This window comes from Falco naumanni, chromosome 5 (genome assembly GCF_017639655.2).
Source record: "Falco naumanni isolate bFalNau1 chromosome 5, bFalNau1.pat, whole genome shotgun sequence".
Lineage (NCBI taxonomy): Eukaryota > Metazoa > Chordata > Aves > Falconiformes > Falconidae > Falco > Falco naumanni.
The window spans coordinates 47,022,200-47,044,307 of record NC_054058.1 but is presented as its reverse complement, the minus strand read 5'-3'; the positions used below and the strand labels follow the sequence as shown (position 1 = coordinate 47,044,307).

The following is a 22,108-nucleotide window of genomic DNA, read 5'->3' as shown; positions in this document are numbered from 1 at the left end:
CAGTCACCTGCACAGCAAAAAATATTTCTTTATGTTCAAACAGGACCTCCTGTGTTTCAGATTTTCCCCATTACCTCTTCTGTCACTGGATGCCACTGACCCTGGCTCAGTCTTCTTTACACCCTCCTTTCAGATATTTGTACACATTGATAAGATCCCCTGTGAACCTTCTCTTGTCCAAACTAAACAGTCTCAGCTCTCTCAGCCTTTCCTTACAGGAGAGATGCTTTTACTGGGGAGCCCAGAACTGGACAGAGTACCCTGGGACACCACCTCGCCAGTGGTGAAGAGAAGAGAAAGTCACCTCTCTTGACCTGCTGGCAACACTCCTCCTAGTGCAGCCCAGGATACCATTAGCTTTTTTGCTGCAAGGACACATTGCTGGTACATATTCAAATACAACAGAATATGTTCAACTGTAGTGAGTATGTTCAAATATGAGAGAGACATTCCTCTTCCCTCAAAACAGTGAGTGATCAGCTGTGATTGAGCCCCTATTTTGGTGTTCTTTGGCAGGTTACCATGCCAAACTTCTCCCCAGTGGGGCTTTTGAATTTCATCACCTGTCTTTCCAAAGTCAAATATTTTGGAAGTCAAAGATGTACTTCACATCTGTGCTGACAGGGAGCTGTGTTAACAGTAGCAGGTCCACCCAATAGTCTTGAGATTTATTCACGTCAGTAAGTGAAACAAACCAAAGGAATTGCCATATCCACACAAATACTAAAGAGGATAATAGGTTGTATCAAAGCTTTCTTCAAGACTGCTGATGTCAAGCCTTTTCCAGTAATTAGACCTATAGCTGTCAGGGACTTTTCTGAGAATTGTTTTCATTCCCAGAAATTTCTGAGCTGCACCGTAAGCTCTGCATGTACTTTTGTGGTTGTACTATGTCATTGCAGAGTTATCCAGTGTTAAAGTCAATTGCAGTTACTGGAAAACTCCTGTAGATATTGTTTGAGTAAAGGATTCTGAAGCCATCTCCAAATAAATCCGAATATTTAGTCTTCTTGTTCAGAATAAGTCTGTGAATATTCATCTGGATTGCTTCTGAAAATGGAAAGATTAGAAATGGTTTTGAGATATGTATTTCATATGTATGTTCTCTTACTGATTTCCTTCTCCTCTCCATTATACTGTTAGTATACCTGATGTGCTGGATGTAAATGACATTGAGCATGCTCTACTTTATATGTCCATGTACTAAGTATGAGGAAAGATAAAAAGTGAGTGTTCCTATTATGGACATAACAAAGAGTTTTCAGGCTCAGTTTGTAGGACATATGTACACTTACTGTGTGCTCACATCCCATCTCAGGATCTCTGATCACTTCTAAATAGCCTGTCATTGCATCACTGTAACAGTGGTGCATTCTGATACAACTAATAAATAATGACTCACTATTTTATTTCAGAATGATTATTTTTTTTGTGTATCTTTAAAGTCTTTCCACCATAGCAAGTGCAACAACAGTGCATTTGGATAAAATGTAAAAAAAACCCCAAATTCAAGCAGTAAAATCTTTTAACATTTGCCCACAAATAAAAACCACTCAATCTAATTTATTTTCAAAAAAAACCCCAGGGATGAACCAGAGATACAGTGAGATTTAGCTAGTGCTAATATTATTGTATGGAAAGGCATCCTGTTCAGATTTTTCAGTAACAGCCAGCAGTATAAAGTACTAAGGAAAGTAGCTTGTTAAGAGAGGTAGTTTGGGTTTTGGTACTGTAAATGTTATTTGAGCAAAAGTCCATTCACAAATAATTTTGTGTCACAGAAATTTGCAAAATCAGGTTCACAGACATCTAAGGTATAATTTAAATGATGTAAACATAGGCATCTAATGCTGTTGGAGGTGCCTTACGGTATCCAAGACAACTGTATGGGGCAGGTATTACGCAGGTCAATTGTGAGCATCAACTGAAGCATCAGCTGCAGGTCAGGTGGGGTATCCTAGGGCATCTCTCACCATGCAACTGAGTCGACCTTCTAGGATGTGATCCAGTTTCAGATTAAAACACCTAAGTGTAGATGTCCACATGTAAACTGGCTGACTGCAGAACAGCTATGTTTCATTGAAGGTATTGCCAAGATTTTCACTGCCTATAATAGGAGTTTAGAAATTTTACACAAACGCAGGGTTGTTAACTGGGAGTTGTGTTACTTCCCTACTATTTTTTTCTTATATAGCTATTAATTTTTACAGTAGAACTGATAGCATTTATATTGTTATCTTGAATAATAATAAAAAAATTATGGTAGTATTTGTTCTTGCCCATTCAGTGTTTTTTTATGTTTATATGAAATAGAGGGGGAAAATAAATAGTTCTTTTCTAAATGTATTCTTTTCAAAAGGATTCATTGGTATTTTAACTTGCATTTTAAATGTCACAACATTTTTCTTTTCTAGACAGAAAAAGGGAGTGCACTACATGAAGCAGCTCTATTTGGAAAGGTGGAGGTAGTACGCATTTTGCTTGAAACAGGTAAATCTGATTTACAGGAAATGCTGAACAGATACCAAATAACTGTTACCTTTCTCAGCCTTTGCAAATCTATTCACATGTACCCCTCCTTAAAACAGTGTTCTTTTAGAATAAGAAATTACTATACACAGAGAACAAAAGGAATGTTTTTACTAAGACTCAGAAATTCCATATATGACACAGTATATGTCACAGTATTCTCAGGATTAATGTATTCTGAGAACAAAATGGCTACATAAAATTTTGTTATTCGCTCTGGAAGACAGCCAAGAATATTCTTTGATCTAGAGGCCGGAAGACTCATGTTCGTATTTATTTCCTTCACTTAGCTATTCCTAACAAACACATCATCCTGCTTCCTCCTTTATTTCCTGGATAAACTTTGAGTGCCTGTGAAGAGATGGGAAGGCACTGTATCTGCAGGAATTGTATTTTCCCTGAAAGGACAGGAGAACAGGTATATACAGTCCCAACAAACCCATCTAGTACTTGAGTTTCAGAATTGTTGCAGGTGAATTACTTGCCTAAACAATGGTATTCTCAGATAAATGAGAAGACCAATGGAAATGAAAATCTCTAGAAATTACCTCTCTGATTTCTGGGGATTTACACTAAGGGATCATATTGATCTTTTTTATCAGTGCTTGTGGGGTTATATATTGCAAAAGAAGGTATGTCCTACTCACAGCTCCTCATTTGAGTCTTAGCTAGTGCATACCTGATCTGAAATCTGTTTTCAGAAGAAAAGGTCCTTCCAAGATGCTCTCCTGTTTGAATGAACAAGGACATAGAAATGGATCTTCACCTGCCCTCAAAAAGGCAGGGCCTTCTTATGCTAGTTCACCTAAAAGAGGAAGGTCTGGAGAACATCACAGAAACATAGGAAGCCCTTAGACCCAGCTAAAGAGTATCTCTTCTAGATTAGTACATGTTATAGCCTCTGACAGAGTACAGTTGTACAAGACAGTGGAGGAGAATCTTCACTGTGAACTCCAGCCCCAAATGCTCTGCACTTCAGCAACACTCACAGCTTTCTGCCTTTTTTATCTAACAATCCCTTTTCATCTAGTTCTGCTTCAAAAAACACTCAAAAGATGTTATAAGTAGCTACTGCAAAGGAAGGGATGTAAGTTTTGGTGTGTCTGGCCTCTGAAAATCATCTGCCACTGCTAATTAGCCCAGCAATATTTTGGCTTTATTGTTAGTGAGAAAACAGATAGCTCTTTCACAAGACAAATTAGGAAACTCTCCATCAGGTCAGGAAATAACAAGAACTGGAGCCTTTTCTGGTGAGTAGAGAAATCCTTCCATGTCCTTATAAATCCTGCTTCCTTTGAGTTCCTTTATCCAGTGTCCCAAGAAGAATCTCATTCTGTTTGTTAGGAGCTTTCATGCTTTTACTTTTTTAGGAAAGTACTCCTAAACTAAAAAAGCAACTTTAGTCTACTACCATAAGGCAAAATACCAAAGTAGCCCCTACAAGGCAAAGGTGGAGAGTCATGCAGGATCATGTCCAACAGGTTCTCTGAGACCTGTAAAGGATTATCCTCAAACTTATTTATACTTACGTTCACAGTCTGAACAGTCTGTGAGAAAATGCTCTGGCTGTTCACAGAGCCCTTGTACTACATATAGGCATTCCAGTCTACTCAGATCATGAATTTTGAACATGTCGCGATGAAATACAAAACTTTTAAGGTTAATAACTTTTTCAGTATTGCTTCCAAAACACATACTGGTACTATAGACTAGAAAGTCCCCAGTGAATCAGAGCAGTTTAGGGAGGATTAGAATCCAGGAATGTAGGAAAAACATGTAGAGAATTTCTTCATTTTATAAAATATTATTTTCAGGATGGATGTTTCTTAGGAACAGCCTGTTAAAATAATCCCAAGTTTCATTTAAGAAGCTTACTTCATATCCCTGTGGGTTACAGAAACATAAACCCAATCCATGTCAGCATGTGAATTTTAGGCTACTCAGGCTTTGAACAGAAATGGATGCTGTACTTCAACTATAACACAGCTGTTAATCTGCTACATTTGTAAAACTGCTTGCATTCAATTTGCCAGTTAATTGCATCTAATATGCCACATTTATAATCCAAAGCACTTGGGGTTAAAATTCCACCACAGATCATTTTCTTTTTCAGGAATTGATACCAACATAAAGGACAGTTTGGGTAGAACAGTTTTAGATATTCTTAAAGAACATCCATCTCAGCAGTCACTCCAAATTGCAGCTCTACTTCAAGGTAAGTCATATTCAGTTATACATTTGTTAGAGGCAAATCAGAATAGCATGGAGGAACGTTAAGGTATATAGTAATTCCTACTCTTTAATTATTTCATTATACAGATTTTGAATTAAAATGACAGAATTCTTGCTTGCTAGATACAGAAAAATAAGTGGTTGAATATCTGAATTTTACAGTAAACCCTTTCTGTTTTGCAGACATTAGACATTAGCATGGCACATCACTTACAGTTCTTTGTACATTCTTCATTACAAAGTAACATTGTAATATTTCACTGCAGTTCCATTAAATTGTGATGTTAAACTACATTTGAAATGCTTGATTTGTTCATAAATAAAAGCTATGACTGAGATGGTGACAAATTTTCAAAACATTTTATTACATTTTTCTAATTTTCCTTAAATTACAAAAAACCCCAAAAAAACCAAAACCAAAAACAAACCAGGCTGTAGCTCTTGTCATTATAGCAGAAATAATATAATTTTGTTGTACATACATTTATTCTCATTCCTCATCTTACTTTCATGGTGTAAGACTGATGGAAGTTCATTGTTTACCTCCAGTTTTTACTCTAGAAGACGGTGGTAAAGTGATGAAACATGAGCTAGTACATAACTCAGTGTTAAACATCATTCCTTCTCTGGAATTTGTTCCCTGCATTTGCAGATTAGTCTTTCATTAACTGTGTTTGACAGAGGAATTCCCTGCAGGTATCATTGCTACATCTCCACCTGTATTGATTATTCCCATCTTTAAATAAGCCATTTTAATCAGTTTAGTGTTGGTTCTACATATGAACAAGCTGATGCTTCAGTCTCTCACATGATTGTATTTCATAATAACATTTCCTAGAGAAAATGAGGTCACGTGGCCACACTTTGTCCTTCCAGTTTTATTTTTTGAGTAGCTTCCAAACTTGTTAGCCAGCTTCAGTAAGGTTTTTCAGTGACATGATAGAGCAAAGATACAAAGCTTCTATAAGTATAATGAAAGTTTTGCAGGTTAGAGGAGAGGTATTCTTTTAAGGAGCTGATTCATATTATTGCTGAACTGAATTAACAGCTTCCTCTCTCCCTCCTTCCTATTTCCTTTTTCCCTTTGCGCCATTCCCCCACTTCCTCCTCCCCGACTTCCAGCTACATGGTTCACTTCCATATTCCGAGCTTACAGGAGATTGCAAAGTGATCTGATTCAGTTAATGAACCAGTAATATATAAATTATCTAATTTATGATAGTACTTTTATTTAATAGTATGTAACAGTAATAAAAAATAGGATTATAATTACATAAGTACACATTTGTTTTAATGAACTTGCCTCGTGTTTCAGGTCCCAGAGTTAGTTCTGTCCCAGGTAACTGGCAGAAATGTACATGCATCAAAAATTGCGGAGGAAGATATGGGTGAGGGAAGCAGAGCTTCCCCCTGTCAGCAGAAGGGAGTTCCTAATTTGACTCAGACTGTAGGGTGAAACATCAGCCTTTGTGTCCTCACTAAGCTGCAGTGTAAACATACCACTTTGTAGAGGAAAAGAGGGTTCAAATCATACTGAAACTTTTTCAGTGGCAGGAAAAGGGTCAGTCAGAGCTTCCACTTTCTCAGGTATCCAAATCAGTCATCCTTCAGATAATAATCTCAGATTCATTATAATGTCCCATCACCAACTGAACTAATTTTCATTTTAGTATCTCTGTATTCCATTTTTTCCTTAGTGTGATAACCTTGCAGTCTTATCCCCATTGATGATCAAAGTTTCTTCAAAGTACCCTTGCTCTATGAAAAATAGAGCACCCAAACCCCTCTCAAGGGTTTGTCATGTTAACGTATCTGTACCTGCTCTTAGTTTTTACCACAAAAAAGAAACATATACATTTCAAGGCTTTTTGGTGTTTTGACACACAATCTTTTTCAAGTGTACCTTGAAAATATAAAGATGACTGCTTAGGAGTTTCAGCTCATATTAGTATGATGAAACTGTGCTTGTAACAAGCAGCTCTTTCTTTGTGCTCTGTCTGCCTTATAGTCAGAAGTGATGTGCAAGGATGAAAAACATTTACAAAGATGCCATTCTGAGTCCTAAGACAACCTGAGGAACCCCTTCACAACTCCCTTGTGTAACCCACTGAGATTCTCTTTCATCAGCAAAGGGTTTGGTGAAGCTTTAACCATCAAAGATAAAGTTTGAACTCTGAGCTGAAGTTGAAAAATAAAATCAGGAGTGGCAAGATTCAGTACTAGCACTGCTGGTGATGCAGTAGACCTAGCCTCCTCTAAAAAGCCAGCTGAGTGTACTCTTTGCTAAAGTGTAGGCATTTATCCTGTTGTAGCTGAAAAATCACTGAAGCACTGAGATTTTGGGAAAGCTGAATGTACTGTAATTGAGTTCGACTTCAGTGGGTAACGAATTCCATGCAAAGAAAGGGCAATTACTGAGAGTGTTAGTGGCTTCTGAATACATTCCTGTTTAAGTTCCTGTCTTCAGATTATTATCTCAAGAAGCTTACATGTCTCATTCATGTAGGCTTTAAGGAAAAAGAAATTAAATTAATGATGTCAGACAATTGCCGACCAGATTTTGTAAGTTTCTTCCTATTTTTTTTTCTTTATGCAGACACAATGGCATTGAATTGATCCTTTCATGTTGTTGCCAGGATAGAGTAAGAATTTATCACCTAGCATTCTCATTAATTTTTACCGTTTCCCCCTTGCATTGTTTTGAGTGTTACTGTACAGTTTATAGTACTAACATACTACAATATTTGTCCCTACCACAAGACATCAGTTTTAAAAATTTAAAACAAAGGCTAAAAAATGCATATAAATAGACTGGAAGAAATGGTGAAGGAAACAACGTGACTGGTATTACTGGTGGGCCTGATCGGTAGTGTTCTGCCTTAATTGCAGAGGGGTAACAGAGTTGTAAGAAAAGTTTTGAAAGAAAACCAGTTGAGTTTGAGGTTATTCATGAGAAACTTCTTTTCAGGAGAAGAGAGTAATTTATGTCTTTAGAAGCAGTTCATGGAGGCAGTAATACTAAATCTATTCAGCTGATACTAAGACCTACAGGACTGGCAGCCTCCTGCAATTGAGGCCTCCAGAATTTAAGGATTGTGAATAGAAGTTTATATTGCTGTTCTCCCTTTTTCTAAGAATATTTATAAAACTACTTTTTACAGATTATAGGTTAAAAAGAAACAAAACATTTTGCTAGTCAGGTTTAAGAAGTGATTTTTGTAATCTTTACATCTTTTCTCACTATCCTGAGAAAACAGTAATTGAAATGACTGCAAAAATTTTTGTGTGTGTGTGTTTGCAAAGTCTGCTGTCTTTTTGGAGATTTTGGTGTATTATCTTGTAGAGGAATGGGGGCAGTGGGTTGATCAGCATTGATAACATGCAGCTGTGGCCTTGCCTGGAAGGCAGCAGGTTGATTGGCATGGACGATGTGCAGCTGTAGGTCGTTCCTGCTAAGTAGTTAAATAGCCCTGAGGATGGTGGGAGAGGGGGTTGGATGGAGGAGGAGTGGTGTGGTCTGAATTCTGGAGGAAGGAGATACAACACAGGCAGTAGAATCTGAGTGATGGTAAAAGCCTTGTTGCAGTCTGCTGGTTTGTTTATGCTGTAATGTTATCTGATAGAAGGAAAATAAATAACAAAGTCACTTTAAAGAGCAATGTGAAAAAGGCTAAGCTATACATCACCTGACTTTTTTTACTGCCTGTTGATAATAGATGGAGTTATTAGAAATGACAGTTCAAGTTTGAATTCTTTGTCTTTTACACCAAAAAAAAAAAAAAAAAAAAGGCCCATCATTTTCTGTGTCTTGCTCAGGTCTGAGTTGCACTGAACTCAACTAAAAATACTTATTACCTTTTAGATTCTTTATGTAGTAATGAGGAAGCAGCTGCTTAGGTATTATGTACTCAAAGAGCAGAGAATTAAGAGTGCTGTGCCAAGTAAGGCCAGCGTACTGAATGCATTTCATGGGTGCAGTGAAACAACAGCATTCAGTGCTGAAGCAGTTAACAGTATTGGCACTTAGGGCTTTATAATTAGACATTGAAGATAAAAGGGATGTTGCCAAGGCTAGTAGGCCTAAAATTAAACCAAACAGCTGTGTTTTAGTTTTAGCACATGTGAACATGACGCAGGTGCATGCTTATACCAACTCTTTCTCCACAGCCCACTATGCTCTCTATTAGAATCTTGCTCTTTTGCTATTTCTGGAAGCAGAATTTTTGTTACTATGAAAAAAAGATATAGTAGATAAACAGATGAAAAATGACACAAACCCTGGGAAGGCACAATAAGCTCTGCTGCATAGACAGTATGGAGGGAGATGTAATGGAAAGCTGCTTCCTTTCTCTTCTGCTGAAGCTGCTTGAGAACCTAACATTGTACAAGTTACCAAAATATTCATAAATGGAAAATGCATAAGCAGCTGCAAAACTAGGGCTCCTTTCTTCTCTCCTCTGCTTAAATAGCTTTGGTGTCATTAGCACTGGCTTTTGTGTATTCTCACTCTCTCTTTCTCTTCCTTGCTTTCCATGGACGAGTAGATCTTCCATTCCCTTGAGTGCAGGAGGCTAGCCTCACTGGAGGGACAGAATAGGTGTCCAGTCAAGGATTTAATTACAGCTGTGTGGGATGAAAAGGACTGGGATCTCATTCCCCTTTTGTTGTTGGATTTTTCCCCAGAGATTTCTCCACTCCTTTTATAGGCTATTGTGCAAAAGCTATGTTTATGAATTAATTTAACTGCTGTTTCGGGGACTGAAAATTTAGCTGTGCCCTTACCAATCCCAGGATCATACCAGTACTTGAGAGCTTGCTGCTGTTTATTTTCCCTGAACACATGCACAAAAGTCTCCTTATGTGCCTATAACTTAAAGATCTACTGATTTTAGGTTTCTCTGGAATTAAGTTAAACTTGAGTCATTCAAAATCGTCTTCTGAAATTTAGGAGCCTGAAGTCAGCCCAGCCTCCACCTCTGCTCGTCTGTCACCTTAGTACACCTGATGGTAGCAGTTACCAGTTACAACAGTTACAGCTGCTGCCTGTAAAGAGAGGAGGAATTGGGTCATGAAGCCTCAGGTGGGGTCCTACTCAGGGGAGCAAGTGAGCTGTTTTGGGAGGAGCTTTTAGAGAGCTCAAGGGCCAGGGCAGGACTCGGTGAAGCTGCAGGATTCTCAGGTAGGTTCTGGGAGAGCCCTGGGGAGGGTGCTCTGAAGATGGCTGCCCTTTAGGAAGACAGAGTGAGGGAGGAGTCAGGATCCCCCTGAAGGAATGTCGGCTGTGGAGAGGAGTGGTTTCTAAACCAGTTTTATTCCTCCAATCTAGTTACGTGGAGAGTTTCCTGTTTGGAAAGGTGAGTGTTTTGATTTTTATTCTAATCAGATTTAGCTTCTTTAGAGTTTGAAAATCCTTTTTGTCTCTTTAGGGGAAGTTATTCTAGGGAGAAGCTCTATGTGAAGCTACCCCATGGCATGGCTGAAGTAGGCCCTAAAGACAAAAGGGCTAGGAGTTCATACTTCATTTAAAAGTAACAAAAAAACCTGTGTTTTTTTTCTTTTCCATTAAAAGGAAACGTAAAAATTTCTCTGAGGCTAATGTAGCCATTACTCTAAAAGCCAAAGCTTATACATAAAGCAAAAATCTTGACCCTGTCACCTCACTGAGGAATTAAAACCTAGAGGAGCTGAAGATAAAGCAAGCTGTGCTCCAAAGCCTGAAGCTTTACGGCCCCTGGAAATTCAGCAGCAGCTCCAGCTGAGCTGGGCTGTGTTCTCTTCATGGCTGACCTTGGTTCTGGCCGCTCTGTGGAGAGGCAGCTGAGCTTTCCTATGTGCGTGTTAATGCTTTCCCTTCGGCTTGGCTTTGGCCTAAATGGTATTACAGAAACTGAGAAAGCTGGAGTTCTAGGTGTTTGAACTCGGCAGCGATCCTTTCTTAGGTTTATATTCCCCACTGCTCTTATTTCCACTGCTGTGTGACCGCTTTTATGCTATTACTTCTTGTGCACATGGCCCTATTTAGATTGAGTGGGGCTGTTAAAATAAGATAACCATATGAAAGACTGCTACTAAGCAGGCAAAGTTTTTGAGATTCTTAGTATTAATCCTCGCTAAACTGTAATCTGCCGTTCAAGTCAAAAGAAGTGAAATACTGCATTCTTCCCAAAGCAACATGGTGAGGAAGCATCTCTGAAGTGTGTATTAATATCTGGTTCCTTCACCCCTTACATACTAGTCATTCGAAACATGGAACAGCTGTCTTCGAAACATGGAACATGATGGCAGTAAGGTGGTGAAAGAAGGGTTATGAAACTGACAGATTGTGTCCGAAACAGCCTTTACTCTCCCCTGTCATGACAGGCTTTTCTCAAAACTCTGTGAGACCACAGCTGGGGGAACTGTTGTGGTCATTAAGTGGTATAATTGGCCAAGCTTGGCTTTGTTCTGAATAATCTTAATTTTTTTGAGGAAAGGGATAGAATCCACAGCAGTCTCTCAAGTACACCGTACTCAGAGCAGATGATGGTAACATTATAATCTTTTTCAGTAACTAGGCAGGCTTTGAAGATTAATTTCTTGCCAGCTGCAGGTGAATAGAATTTGGTTGCTGGTGAAAGCATCCACTGCTTATGTGTATTTTGTCTTTGGCCCTTGACACAGATCACCTGTTTGGTGTTTATTTCTTTGGTAATGTTGTGGGTAAGTATACATCTGCCTGGACTATAAGCCTCTCGCAACTGAGTCCATGTCTTTATTCATCTCATACATATCTGGTAGAATTTTCAATAGTATAAAAGCAGGTTAGGAGTAGAAGTCCCACAGAAGTCCAAAATTGTAAGGGTTGCGGTCTTACAGGGATGGCACACTGCTGGCCTGTTCTAAACCTCTAAACACTACCCTGAACTGGAACTTTTGTAGAATTTTTAAAGTAAGTATTTATGAGACTTACATGGAACTTGGGATTCCCTCAGAACTAGCCTTCAGTAGGTAAGTGCATTGGTCTGAAAGTGGGGCCTGGCAAAGAATAAAAGTAGAGTACTACTCTAAAACTACAGCCTTCTATGAATATTGGACAGCAAGGCTAAAGTCCTTCACAGTCTCCCCTGCAGTTCCTTTCCTAATAATACCTGTATTGAATCAATAACTTTAACACTCCTACGTGGAACTCTATTTTGGGTTTGCTTTTGGACAGTTGCACAATTATCAAGCAAATATTTTCAGGCATGAATTAAATTTTCTCTTTTATTTTTTGTCGGATCTAGCTTCTTTTATTTCTCCTCCATCTTGCACATTAACTTGACAAATAATATAGCTGACAGAGCTGGAAAACATTGCAGGGCCTTTTGTCATGCTGATGATTTTCTCATGGTCTCTTACAGATAATCTTTGCTTCTTTGCTTTCAGCACTACACAAAAAAATAAAGTACCCATTTTCATATGAAGAAAAAGTATGACAGATTATCCAGGGGACCATTGCCAGCCATCGAACTTAATATATGTCTTTTTCAAATCAAACGTTCTTTTAAAAAAACCTGTAACAACCTGCAAAGCATTCTGAAACTGTAATTTGGTATTTCCAGGTTCATGTTCTTGGATGTCTATTGTATCGCAGATTGTATTTGGGTTTTGGGATTTGTTATGTAATAGGAATAACAGCAGGCTGAACAAGTGTGTTGTGGACTGTAGAAATTAAAGTGGGGAGATTTCACTTCCCAGAAACTCTTTAGTCCTTTAGTATGATATTAATGAAAGCAGTTACTGTAGTTTGCTTTTGTGTGTGTTGCAACATGTATTGTACTGTTGTGGTTAACTACCTGGTACCAAAAAGAACTTGTTTAAGCAGCTTCAGAAAAATCAAGAAAGTGCAGATGCACAATAACTGACTGAACTAAGAACCAGTCACTCTGCTGGGAAAAAAATGCTGCTATTGCATAAATTAATTTATAATGTATTACTTACTATTTGTCCTACAATAACCTTCCCTGAGGTCTTGGTGTTCCATTGTACTAGGCTGTGTACAAAATCACACGAAAAGAATTTATATATTTATACAAAAATAATAGTAATGGCATTGAAATTTAGCATATTCATCATTCCACACTTTTCTGTTCTTATACGTATCATCATGAAGGTTTGATAAGGGAAGTTTTAAGGAGGAAAAGCACACAAATTTTAGACTACTGTTTTTTAGAGTGCTAGTTTTAACTGATTTTTTTGGATTGCATTCTTTTTTTCTCATGTAATGTCTCTGTGCTGCAAGCAGAATACTTGTTTTTCTTAACAGTATCAACGTATCTACTTTTTGAACTTCTTGAATATCTTGACTAAAAACTCTTCACAGATTTTGAACAAAAGAAGACTTTTTCATCAGTAATAATATACTAGAACAGTTACATACATATTTCAAGGAGACAGGAAAAATACAGGGATAGTTGCAACTCGTTATTCCTACAATGAGATTTCTGCAACAGTTTCAGCAGATGAAAGAACTGGCCATTATAGTATTTTATAATACTTTCAATGAATGATTGCCTTGCAGCAGTGTTTATGAAAAACTACAAGGTTGTACTATGAAAAATTGGAAAGGCTTTAATGAGAAATGAAGTAGCTAATATGCTTTTGGTTGGAATAAAACACCCTTGATTCAGCAGTTTAAGCGTATGTGTATCTTTAAATTGCAGAATATATGGAAACAGGAAATGCAAGTATTTCAGAGGAACGGCCACTGGAATGCACAGAACATCAGTCTTGCGTTTTGTCCCCAGAAGTTCCGCCGTCTCCAAAGGCTAAAAGTAAATACGTGTACTCTGTGGATACAGAAGCTGTACTGAACTTCTCTTTAGTACTAGAATTATATTGCTAAGACATTCATACAAACATACAAAATGAAAAAGAGATTAAGAAAGTTATTGATATTAGAGAAGGTTTTTTTCCACCATGAGTTACCTATCTTGACTACATACACGGTAATCCGTCATAGGAAAACAAACTGTATTCTCAGAAAGGGCAAGTCACTGAGGGATTAAAATGCATTACATAAATTAAAAAGATTTAAGTTTAAATAGTCTGACCTTATACATCTCATGATCAACAAAACCAGAAGGATACTAGTTACGCTGAAATACTCAGCAGGCATTGTTCCCATTCAAGTTAAAGATTTAATCTACTTTTTCTTTCCCAGCAAGTACCTCTTCCAATTTTGTTACATTTGGATGCCTCTTTCAAAGATCATGTGTGTACTGCTCTTCCATTCATTTTCTAACGTATCTTCCATAAACCATGACTATCACTGTTATGTGCACGTGCTTTCATATAACGTTCTGATTCACTCTTCATGCACCACAGCCACTTAAATAGGGCATTATCCGGCTCTTTCACGACAGCCATCCTTCTGTAGAACCAAACCTAACTTCTGTAATCATCCAATGTACATGTAATTGGCTGCTGGTAAATAAGTAAGCCTCTCTTCTTTGTTGTGTTGGAATTTTTTTGTTGGTTTTTGGGAATTTTTTTTTTTAAATACTTTAACAGAGAGAGTTTTCATTCATGAGAGAACTAAGCTTACTGCTGCAGGCCATATTATGATCTTCATCATAGTAAACAAATAGTGATAGTAAATGAATGCATTAGTTCCATTCCTGTTCCCCGTTGGGGTATTTAACAGACATACAATGTAGGAAGATAAATAGCTCCTTTGAGATTAGTAGAATCATGAAGTCAACTACCGTATGCAATAAAAATGTCTGTCCTGAAATTGAGTAGTAAATATTTTTCAAATATTTTTTACTACTTAATGATAAGGTCATGGTCTCATATTCCTTCTTTCCATTTTCAAGGTGTAAATACTGTAAAACGTGTTAGCTGGTTTTTGCTTGTCTATTGTGTGATCTGATTGTAAAGGAAAGAAATTTTACTTGATTGTGTTTCCCATCCATCTGTCTGCCATTCTCTGACAATTGAATTTCAAATAATTTAAACCAAACTTGGAAGAGGGAGAGCAGTATCAATTACCTTTCCTGAAAATAGGTAACTAGATAGAAGAGAGAGACCTTAATTAGTACCTGCACTGAAAGAAATAGGCAAAATTTTGTCTTTTATGTACTCCTGGTAGGAATCAGCCAGCCAGTTAGTGTACACTTACTCACAGGTCAGCCAGCACCCTCGCAGTTCCAGTTTTGTCACACAGAATTCTTTCCTGCCCAGTAAGAAATATTGCAGGCCATACGTGGGAGAACATGGGACTGGGGACATGAACATAATTCTGTAGGAAATAGTAGTCCTCTTTCTTTTTAGAGCACTTTATCATGATTTTAGAATAGTTCTTAGTATTTAGGTATTTTGCTTACAATTTTTATTTATTTTAGTATTAATCTGGAATAATTTAAATTTTTAAATTAAAAGGCATGATATAAATACAGTTTATTATATCTTTAATTTACAGGTTTTGTGTGAAGTTAACATTAACTAAGAGTAACAAGAGTGTTGAATGCAAAATTTCTTTTACTTAGGTATGAAAAGGCAATTAGATACTTTTAATTAACAGCTTCTGTGCTTGGCTCTGAAAATTTCAATCATAACTGGCCATACTTGTAACTTAAAAATACTTCAGAATATTTATGTTTAACTAGCATGACAAACAGTGACTGTGAAGAAAAATGACCCCAAAAGACCTCTAGACCAAGCAGATACAATCTTATCTGGAAGTTCTTAAGTTATATAGGAACGTACGTATGTGTGTTGCATGTGTGCTGAGCTTAATTTGTTCAACTCTTTTTTTTTTTTTTTTTTTTTTTTTTTTTTTTTTTTTTTTTAGCATTTTATTTGCAAAGATGGAGTAGAATGGGTTTATCTCTGTATTTTACCAAGTCTAAGAACTGTAGTTTCCAACAACATGAGTCCTGTAAACCTAGTCAAAAGAAGGGTTTTCTTATTTGCACCTGGAAAAATTTGTCTTTTGCTCACATTTTCGTTCCTATTACTGAAGATAGCTGTGTAACACATGCAGTAGATTATCAGAACCTAATGCAGTTGTTCATAACAAGTAGCTTTTTACTCTGTGGAGGTCTTGCTGCTGCCGGTGGGCTACTTACAGAAAACTTAGCACTCAATGTGATTCTAGTACTTATTACTACTGGTATTTCTAATAGGGGCCCTCATTAAGTATAGACATAAAAAGCCCATTGTTTTACTAACCTGGCAGATTTCTTAACTAAAAATATCTGATAAATTAACACCACAACATGAAACACAATGCAGATGAACTAAACATGGGATTTTGATAGACTGGTGTAGAGGCATGTTTTAAACTTTTGCCCTGTATATCCTTCCACCATACCATTTAATCCTGTGAAGGTGAGAAAGAATTGTTTATGAAACATAGCTACTTTGATGGGACAGATGAGCATTCTCAGAGCCTCGGTTCCAACCTACTTGCAATTTATGGAACCTAGGTAATGTATTGATCACAGCAGCAAATGTGAACTCAGTGCAGAGTGTGGGACACTGATTTTGTATGTTTGTAGAAACTTTCCTTTCCTGGATTAATTTTACATTCTTGGATACATTCTAGCTAATTTTCAGGATTAGAAAACAGAGAGAGGGTAAGTATATATTATAATTCATCCTAATTAAATGCAACGTGTAGGGGAATACAGAGGCATGTAGGTTACATCCGGTGATTCCCATTCTGGAATGATATGCCGTTATTTTTGAGAGGAAAATCATGCATGAAGATCACTGTTTGGATGATAAGGCATGGAATATAATGGATACTCATAAAATTTAAAGAATGTACATTTCCTTTTTAGGCATAAGTTAGCCCTGGTATTCTAATTATTGACTAATGGTGTGTCTGTTTTTAAAGGTGAAGCTGTGACTGGAGAATTATCAAAGCTCTTAGATGAAATCAAATTGTGCCAAGAAAAGGAATACTCTTTTGAAGATCTGTCTCATACAATATCAGACCATTATCTGGACAATTTTAGTAAAGTATCAGAGGAAGAACTTATGACCAGTGGAAGCCAAACCAAGCTTAATGTAGTAAGTAAGCTGGGATACAAAGATAATATATTCAGTTATATCTGCTTTATTTATGGCACATTCAACAAAGAAATAGTACAAGAGTGAGAATAGTATGAGTCCAACATTATAATAGAAAAAAATTACAGCATGTGCTCCTTACAGATTTAGAATTTTATGTTTGTTTTAAAAAGATACTGCTTACCACACCTCAGAATGGCTTTTTGTGGCACCGGTGATATGAGCACAAGTTCAGGTTAATTTTTGAATGTGGGGAGTGCAAGGAAAGGTTTTTTTGAGAAATCAGCTGAAACCAGTATTCTCAGTACTATACTGAAGACTAAATGCTTGCAGAATCTGATCAGAAGTGCACCCAAAAAGAAGCAGCTAAATATCTCTAGTTACAATTCTTATACATTTTATTACTGTATAGCTTTCCCAGTAGACTAATAGTATTAAAGACTGAGTTTCTAATATTGAAAATTGTTGTGATTGTGATACATCAGTGATTTCCAACTGAAATTGAAACTATGTCTTAATTATTTCTAATCCTGTGAATAAAGCGTTCTAGGATTCATTTTTTCTGTAGTGTAGCAAGGCTTTTTTTTTTTAAAAAAATTGAATTACCTTCCTCAAGAAGTAAAGTAAATGGGATTGCACAGGGATAATACACAGAACAGAGGGAAAATGCTAAGTGCTAAATTTCCATTAATGTTGTTTGTAAGTTAAGAAAAAGTATGCTTTCATATGTGGGGAAAATCATGGCAAGTTAAGTATTTTTAATTTCTAGAGGTTTTATTACAATATATGTAGACAGAACGATATTTAAGAAGATGGTTAGCTGCCTTGAAATGCAGTAGATACTTTTGTAAAGCCCTTCTAGATGTTTGAATGACTAAATACATAACCCATACTGAAGGCAGTCTGAACAAGGTACTGATCCCATTTAAACATTTTTGTACATTTTTTCTAGTGTGTCTCTGTATTTAGGTGCTAACTGCTATTTAAATCTGTTCAGCCGCTGTTTTGCAGAAAATGTAATCTATGTAATTCTGTCTACTCAGATTGAAATTTTCACAGACCTAAATGAAATACATTGTGAATAGGAAGTACTCAAACACTAAATCTGTAATTTATGGGCAGCAGGCAAATACAAAGGTAAATTAGGTAATACATTTTTTGACATTTAATATATTTGTATATCGAACTAGATGTGAAATTAAATCTTCAGAAATGGGGACTGTTTAGAGCATGTTGTGGTGCTCTCCTGCTAGTGCACCCAGCTTTTCTTTCGAAGAAAACTAGACTCAAGATGATGGGTACGCAATTCCAATGTGAAGTCAGGATGGAAGACAGAGCATGTTTTTCCCTAGAGTAAACCCAGCTATGCAGGCTTATATGGAGAGGATTCTTTGGTGTAATGTGGAATTTTCCTGTTTTATCTAAACCGTCTATTTAATTAAGTATTTTAAGGTCACTCAGTCTGTTCAGTTGCTACCTGTCTGCTTTGCATCAAAAAAAGGAAGTTGCTCCCAGTTTTGACACAGCGCCTTTTAGTTTGGGAGAAGTGCTGCCTTCCCTTGGTGTACAGACTGCCTGTATAGTGCATGGGTGATGTGAAAACCCACACACACTGTAAGGAGCCATCAAAGAACAATGAGGAAAAAGCACTAAAATGAAGAGATATGTTTAGCTCTGAAAATGGGTGCAAAGGTGAATGCTGCCAAACTACTTTGGGGACAGGACCAGCAAGCATGGTGGTAGAAGGAGTGTGACAGTAGGGTGATGGTTGAAGAAACTTAAATGAATATTTATGTATAAGAACATGGAGAAACAGAAGGAAGGAGAGAAGTTGAGACATATATAGATATGGAGAGTCAGAAATAGATTCCTTGGGTAGGTATTAAAGAAGAGAAAGATTCTTACAGCTTCTTCTGTCTTCAGTTTTCTCCTCCCTGGGAAGCTTTCATAAAAATCTCAGTAGGGTAAGTGAGATCTTCTCTGCTGTCTGCATTCATTCAGCTTGCATTCATTGCTGCTGCACATCCCAAAATACCATGGAAGCAGGGGCATCACAGGAGTGTGGTAACACTGGAGCACAGAGTCTTTTCGGCCTGCAGGACAGTGTTGTTACCACCTCCAGCACAGGGCTGAGAAGTGCACCTGGTGTGCCTCTACAAGTGAGCAGTTACTTCAGGTTCAGATCAGCAGTTTCCCCCCCAGCTTTCATTGCTGACTGTGCCAGTGTCAGGTCTGAAGAGCTGTAGAAGTCAGATCCCTGTTGGTAATGTCAGATGATCTATTTCCTGGACAAATGTTGGTTTCAGAGATGACGACTGGTACAGGCTTTTCAACTTCTGTAGTCCAGTGATCTGAACAGGTTCCAAAACCCAGGTCAAGACACTTCATGACTCTTAGGAAGATTCTGCAAAGGAACTGGCTTCTTGGAGACATCTGCATTTCTTGTATTATGCTATTGCTCAGAGAAATAAGAAGCCAAGACTGGGGAATTTCTGTTTGGAATAGTAGCTTGTGGGTCAAAAACTTCTCAAATTGGAGCGAGGAGCATCAGGAGCCACCTCCTGAAGATGGCATAGGCATATGAAAGAGAAAGCATCAGAAAGCGGAGTGTATTTCAGAGCGTTTATTTTAACAACTGGTTGTGGTACTGCTCTGGCTAAATAAGGTTTAGATTGATTTGAGACTGCAGAAGGAAGTGTCTGTCTATCTAGAATCCACAGCCTGGAATTCTCTCCTGAATCTAAGTGGCAGACTTTTATTTGGAAGAGCAGGGCTCACTGTTTAGTGTAAGAGTAGTGGGGATATTTGCTATTTAATGTGGTAACTTCACAGTGACAGGCTTAATCTGGAAAGTGAAAGAACGGCGTTCAGTTCTCCCTGTGGCATAAGGGTGAGTTTTAGTGTGACTTTTATAGTATCTCAAATTAAATCAACTGAGCATCGACCTGTTGATCCCCTCCAGTATTCTTTCTGGATTTTACAACCACTGGAAAAATACCAGTGCAATGCTGAGAGTAGGACTTGGGACTCTCTGTTCACTAGCAAATGCTATTCCTTTTCTGGCCTCAGATGTCTCACGTTATTTGTTGCCCAGTGATAGAGCACCTGTAGAAAACCACATTTTCTTTTGAAGAAGTTGTGGGTTGGAACTGTCCTAGGTCAAGGACAGAATTTTCTCTATTCTTCCATTTGCTAGGTTATTGGACAATTGCTCATCTAGCCACATAGCAAGTTGTTCTGCTATGTTTGGACCAAGGGACTTCCTTCTTTTCATCAAATTTTACATTGGAAACACCATACACTTTATTACTTAATATATGTCTGTTGACCAGGTGTGTGATGTGTGACATAAGGCATTAAAAAAAACCCAAAAACCCAGAGGTTTTTGTGCTTACAGTATTTTAAAGTCAAATAGGAAGTAGAGTTTGCACAACTGAGGTTAGGTGAAACTGTAAAAAAATTTATGGATGAAGATTTTGGGTTTAGTCACATTGATTCTAAATTACTAGTCATCTCTGTGTTGACTTTTAAGTTTCCTCAGGACGTGGAAAATATAGGAAAATTGCAGGTAAGGATCATGAAGACGGAGGCATGAACATCTGGGAGGGGGAGGGTACAATGGAGCAGTAAATAAAAGTCAGGACAATAAGAATAGACACTGTGGTGTAGATGTGGCTAGGAACACATCTGGAGGAGAGTAAAAATGCCCCCACAGAACGCTTCTATTCCAAAAGCTGAAAAGGAAAGGGGGAATTCTTAGGTTCTGGAAAGGCAGACTGCGTTGGCTTCCTGAATGAGGAGAGCAATTAATGAAGAGGGTAAAAACTGTCTCTGCTTGTTTGCTGAACAGCACAAAGTCAGATGAGAAGTTAATGTGACCTTTTATTTGAAGAGTACATTATAAAGAATAAACAAAAGTCAACTTTAAGTGACACCGGAAGCTTTAGCATTTCATTGCTTGATTTCACAACTCTGGCTGTGTTTCAATGTACTTCCAATATGCTGTTGTGCAAAATAATTCCATGTTTCCTAGTCTGCCTTCACTGGTCATTAAAACATGTATTATGAGACATCAGACAGTAAGCCCCTGTTCGTTGCCTCCACAGAATTAAAGGGCAGATTGAACATAATTTTGCAACTGGAAATGTGGACTAGTATGCTGCTTTGGGGAGAGATCTAAAAAGGCATTTATATGCCTAGGCATCATTTTAGTTTAGGAATTACCTGTTTTTCTCAAAGGCTTATACACTAGGTGGGTTTGATGGTGGATTTGTAGATTTTTACTCCCAGTTTCTGTCTGCCTTTTTTCCCCGTTTTGGTCAATGTGACTTGAATAAACTCTTTAGTTCCCCTGTATATGCAAAGACATGGAAAACCCTGATAGCTGCTGCACAGGTGAGCTGGGAAAACTTTATGTATTGTTCGGTGCTGACATGGAATGGTTTTTCTGTGTTTGCTAAATACAAAACTTCCCCTCCAAATAACTAGGATCTGATTGTTCAGAAAGTCAGAAAAGTAGCTGTACTTCAAAACATGTTCCAGAAACATGAGGCATGGAAAAAGATGTAGGAGAATCCTTGCATGTATCATAGTTTAGTTAACTTATAAAAAATTAAGCTGTCTTAAGTATGATTGCTAGCAAAATCAGCTTTTGACAATAACTTACAGTAGTTTCAATTAAAAAAAAAAAAAAGTCTAATTTAAAAGATATTTATTTTCCAATAGATGGCAGTCTGGCTCAGTAATTTCAAGAACAAAAGCAGCCATCTTATGTAAGAATTTTCCATCTTTTTTTTCATTGCTACGTTAAAATCATGGATTTTTAACACAGTTGATAATACAAACAGCTTAAAAACAAACACCTGTAATTCTTGTAAGGGAAAAATTATTGAACATCATGGCATACATTTAAACTACAAACTAAAATATCAAGGCTAAAATTAGAGGTGTGTTATAACATGGAGTTTACACATAAAGTGTGTATTCAAAAACTCTGTGTGAATTCATGAGCAAGTAAGAAAATTTGAAAAGGTATAACATTCAAAGCAGGGATCCAGAAAATTTGTGGGTGTCCAGAACATGAACAGAAGAATGTCAGAGTGTATATTGTGAGGAATCTTCCTGAGCTCTTGCAAGTAAATTGCTCTAACTTAGATTCCTCTGTCTTTGGAGTACTAACATTGTTACGGTTTCTTGTCGTATATTCATGTAATTTGAACAAATTATTCTAAATATAATATTAAAACCAGAAATATGCTGTATTTATTGCAATGTATTTGCTGATTGTTTATCTTAATTTAAAAAAAAT

General features: G+C 37.3%; 1 protein-coding gene across 7 annotated transcripts in view; it reads left to right on the top strand.

Annotated features, from left to right (window-relative positions):
* ANKS1B (ankyrin repeat and sterile alpha motif domain containing 1B) overlaps positions 1-22,108 on the top strand; it is a 441,782-nt gene that overhangs the window by 70,611 nt on the left and 349,063 nt on the right. For all 7 annotated transcript variants that reach the window (XM_040595970.1, XM_040595966.1, XM_040595969.1 and 4 more), the window contains exons 5-8: positions 2,415-2,490; positions 4,643-4,744; positions 13,443-13,553; positions 16,625-16,800. In XM_040595970.1, coding sequence (XP_040451904.1) covers positions 2,415-2,490; positions 4,643-4,744; positions 13,443-13,553; positions 16,625-16,800 — 465 coding nt within the window. The remainder of the gene's footprint in view (positions 1-2,414; positions 2,491-4,642; positions 4,745-13,442; positions 13,554-16,624; positions 16,801-22,108) is intronic.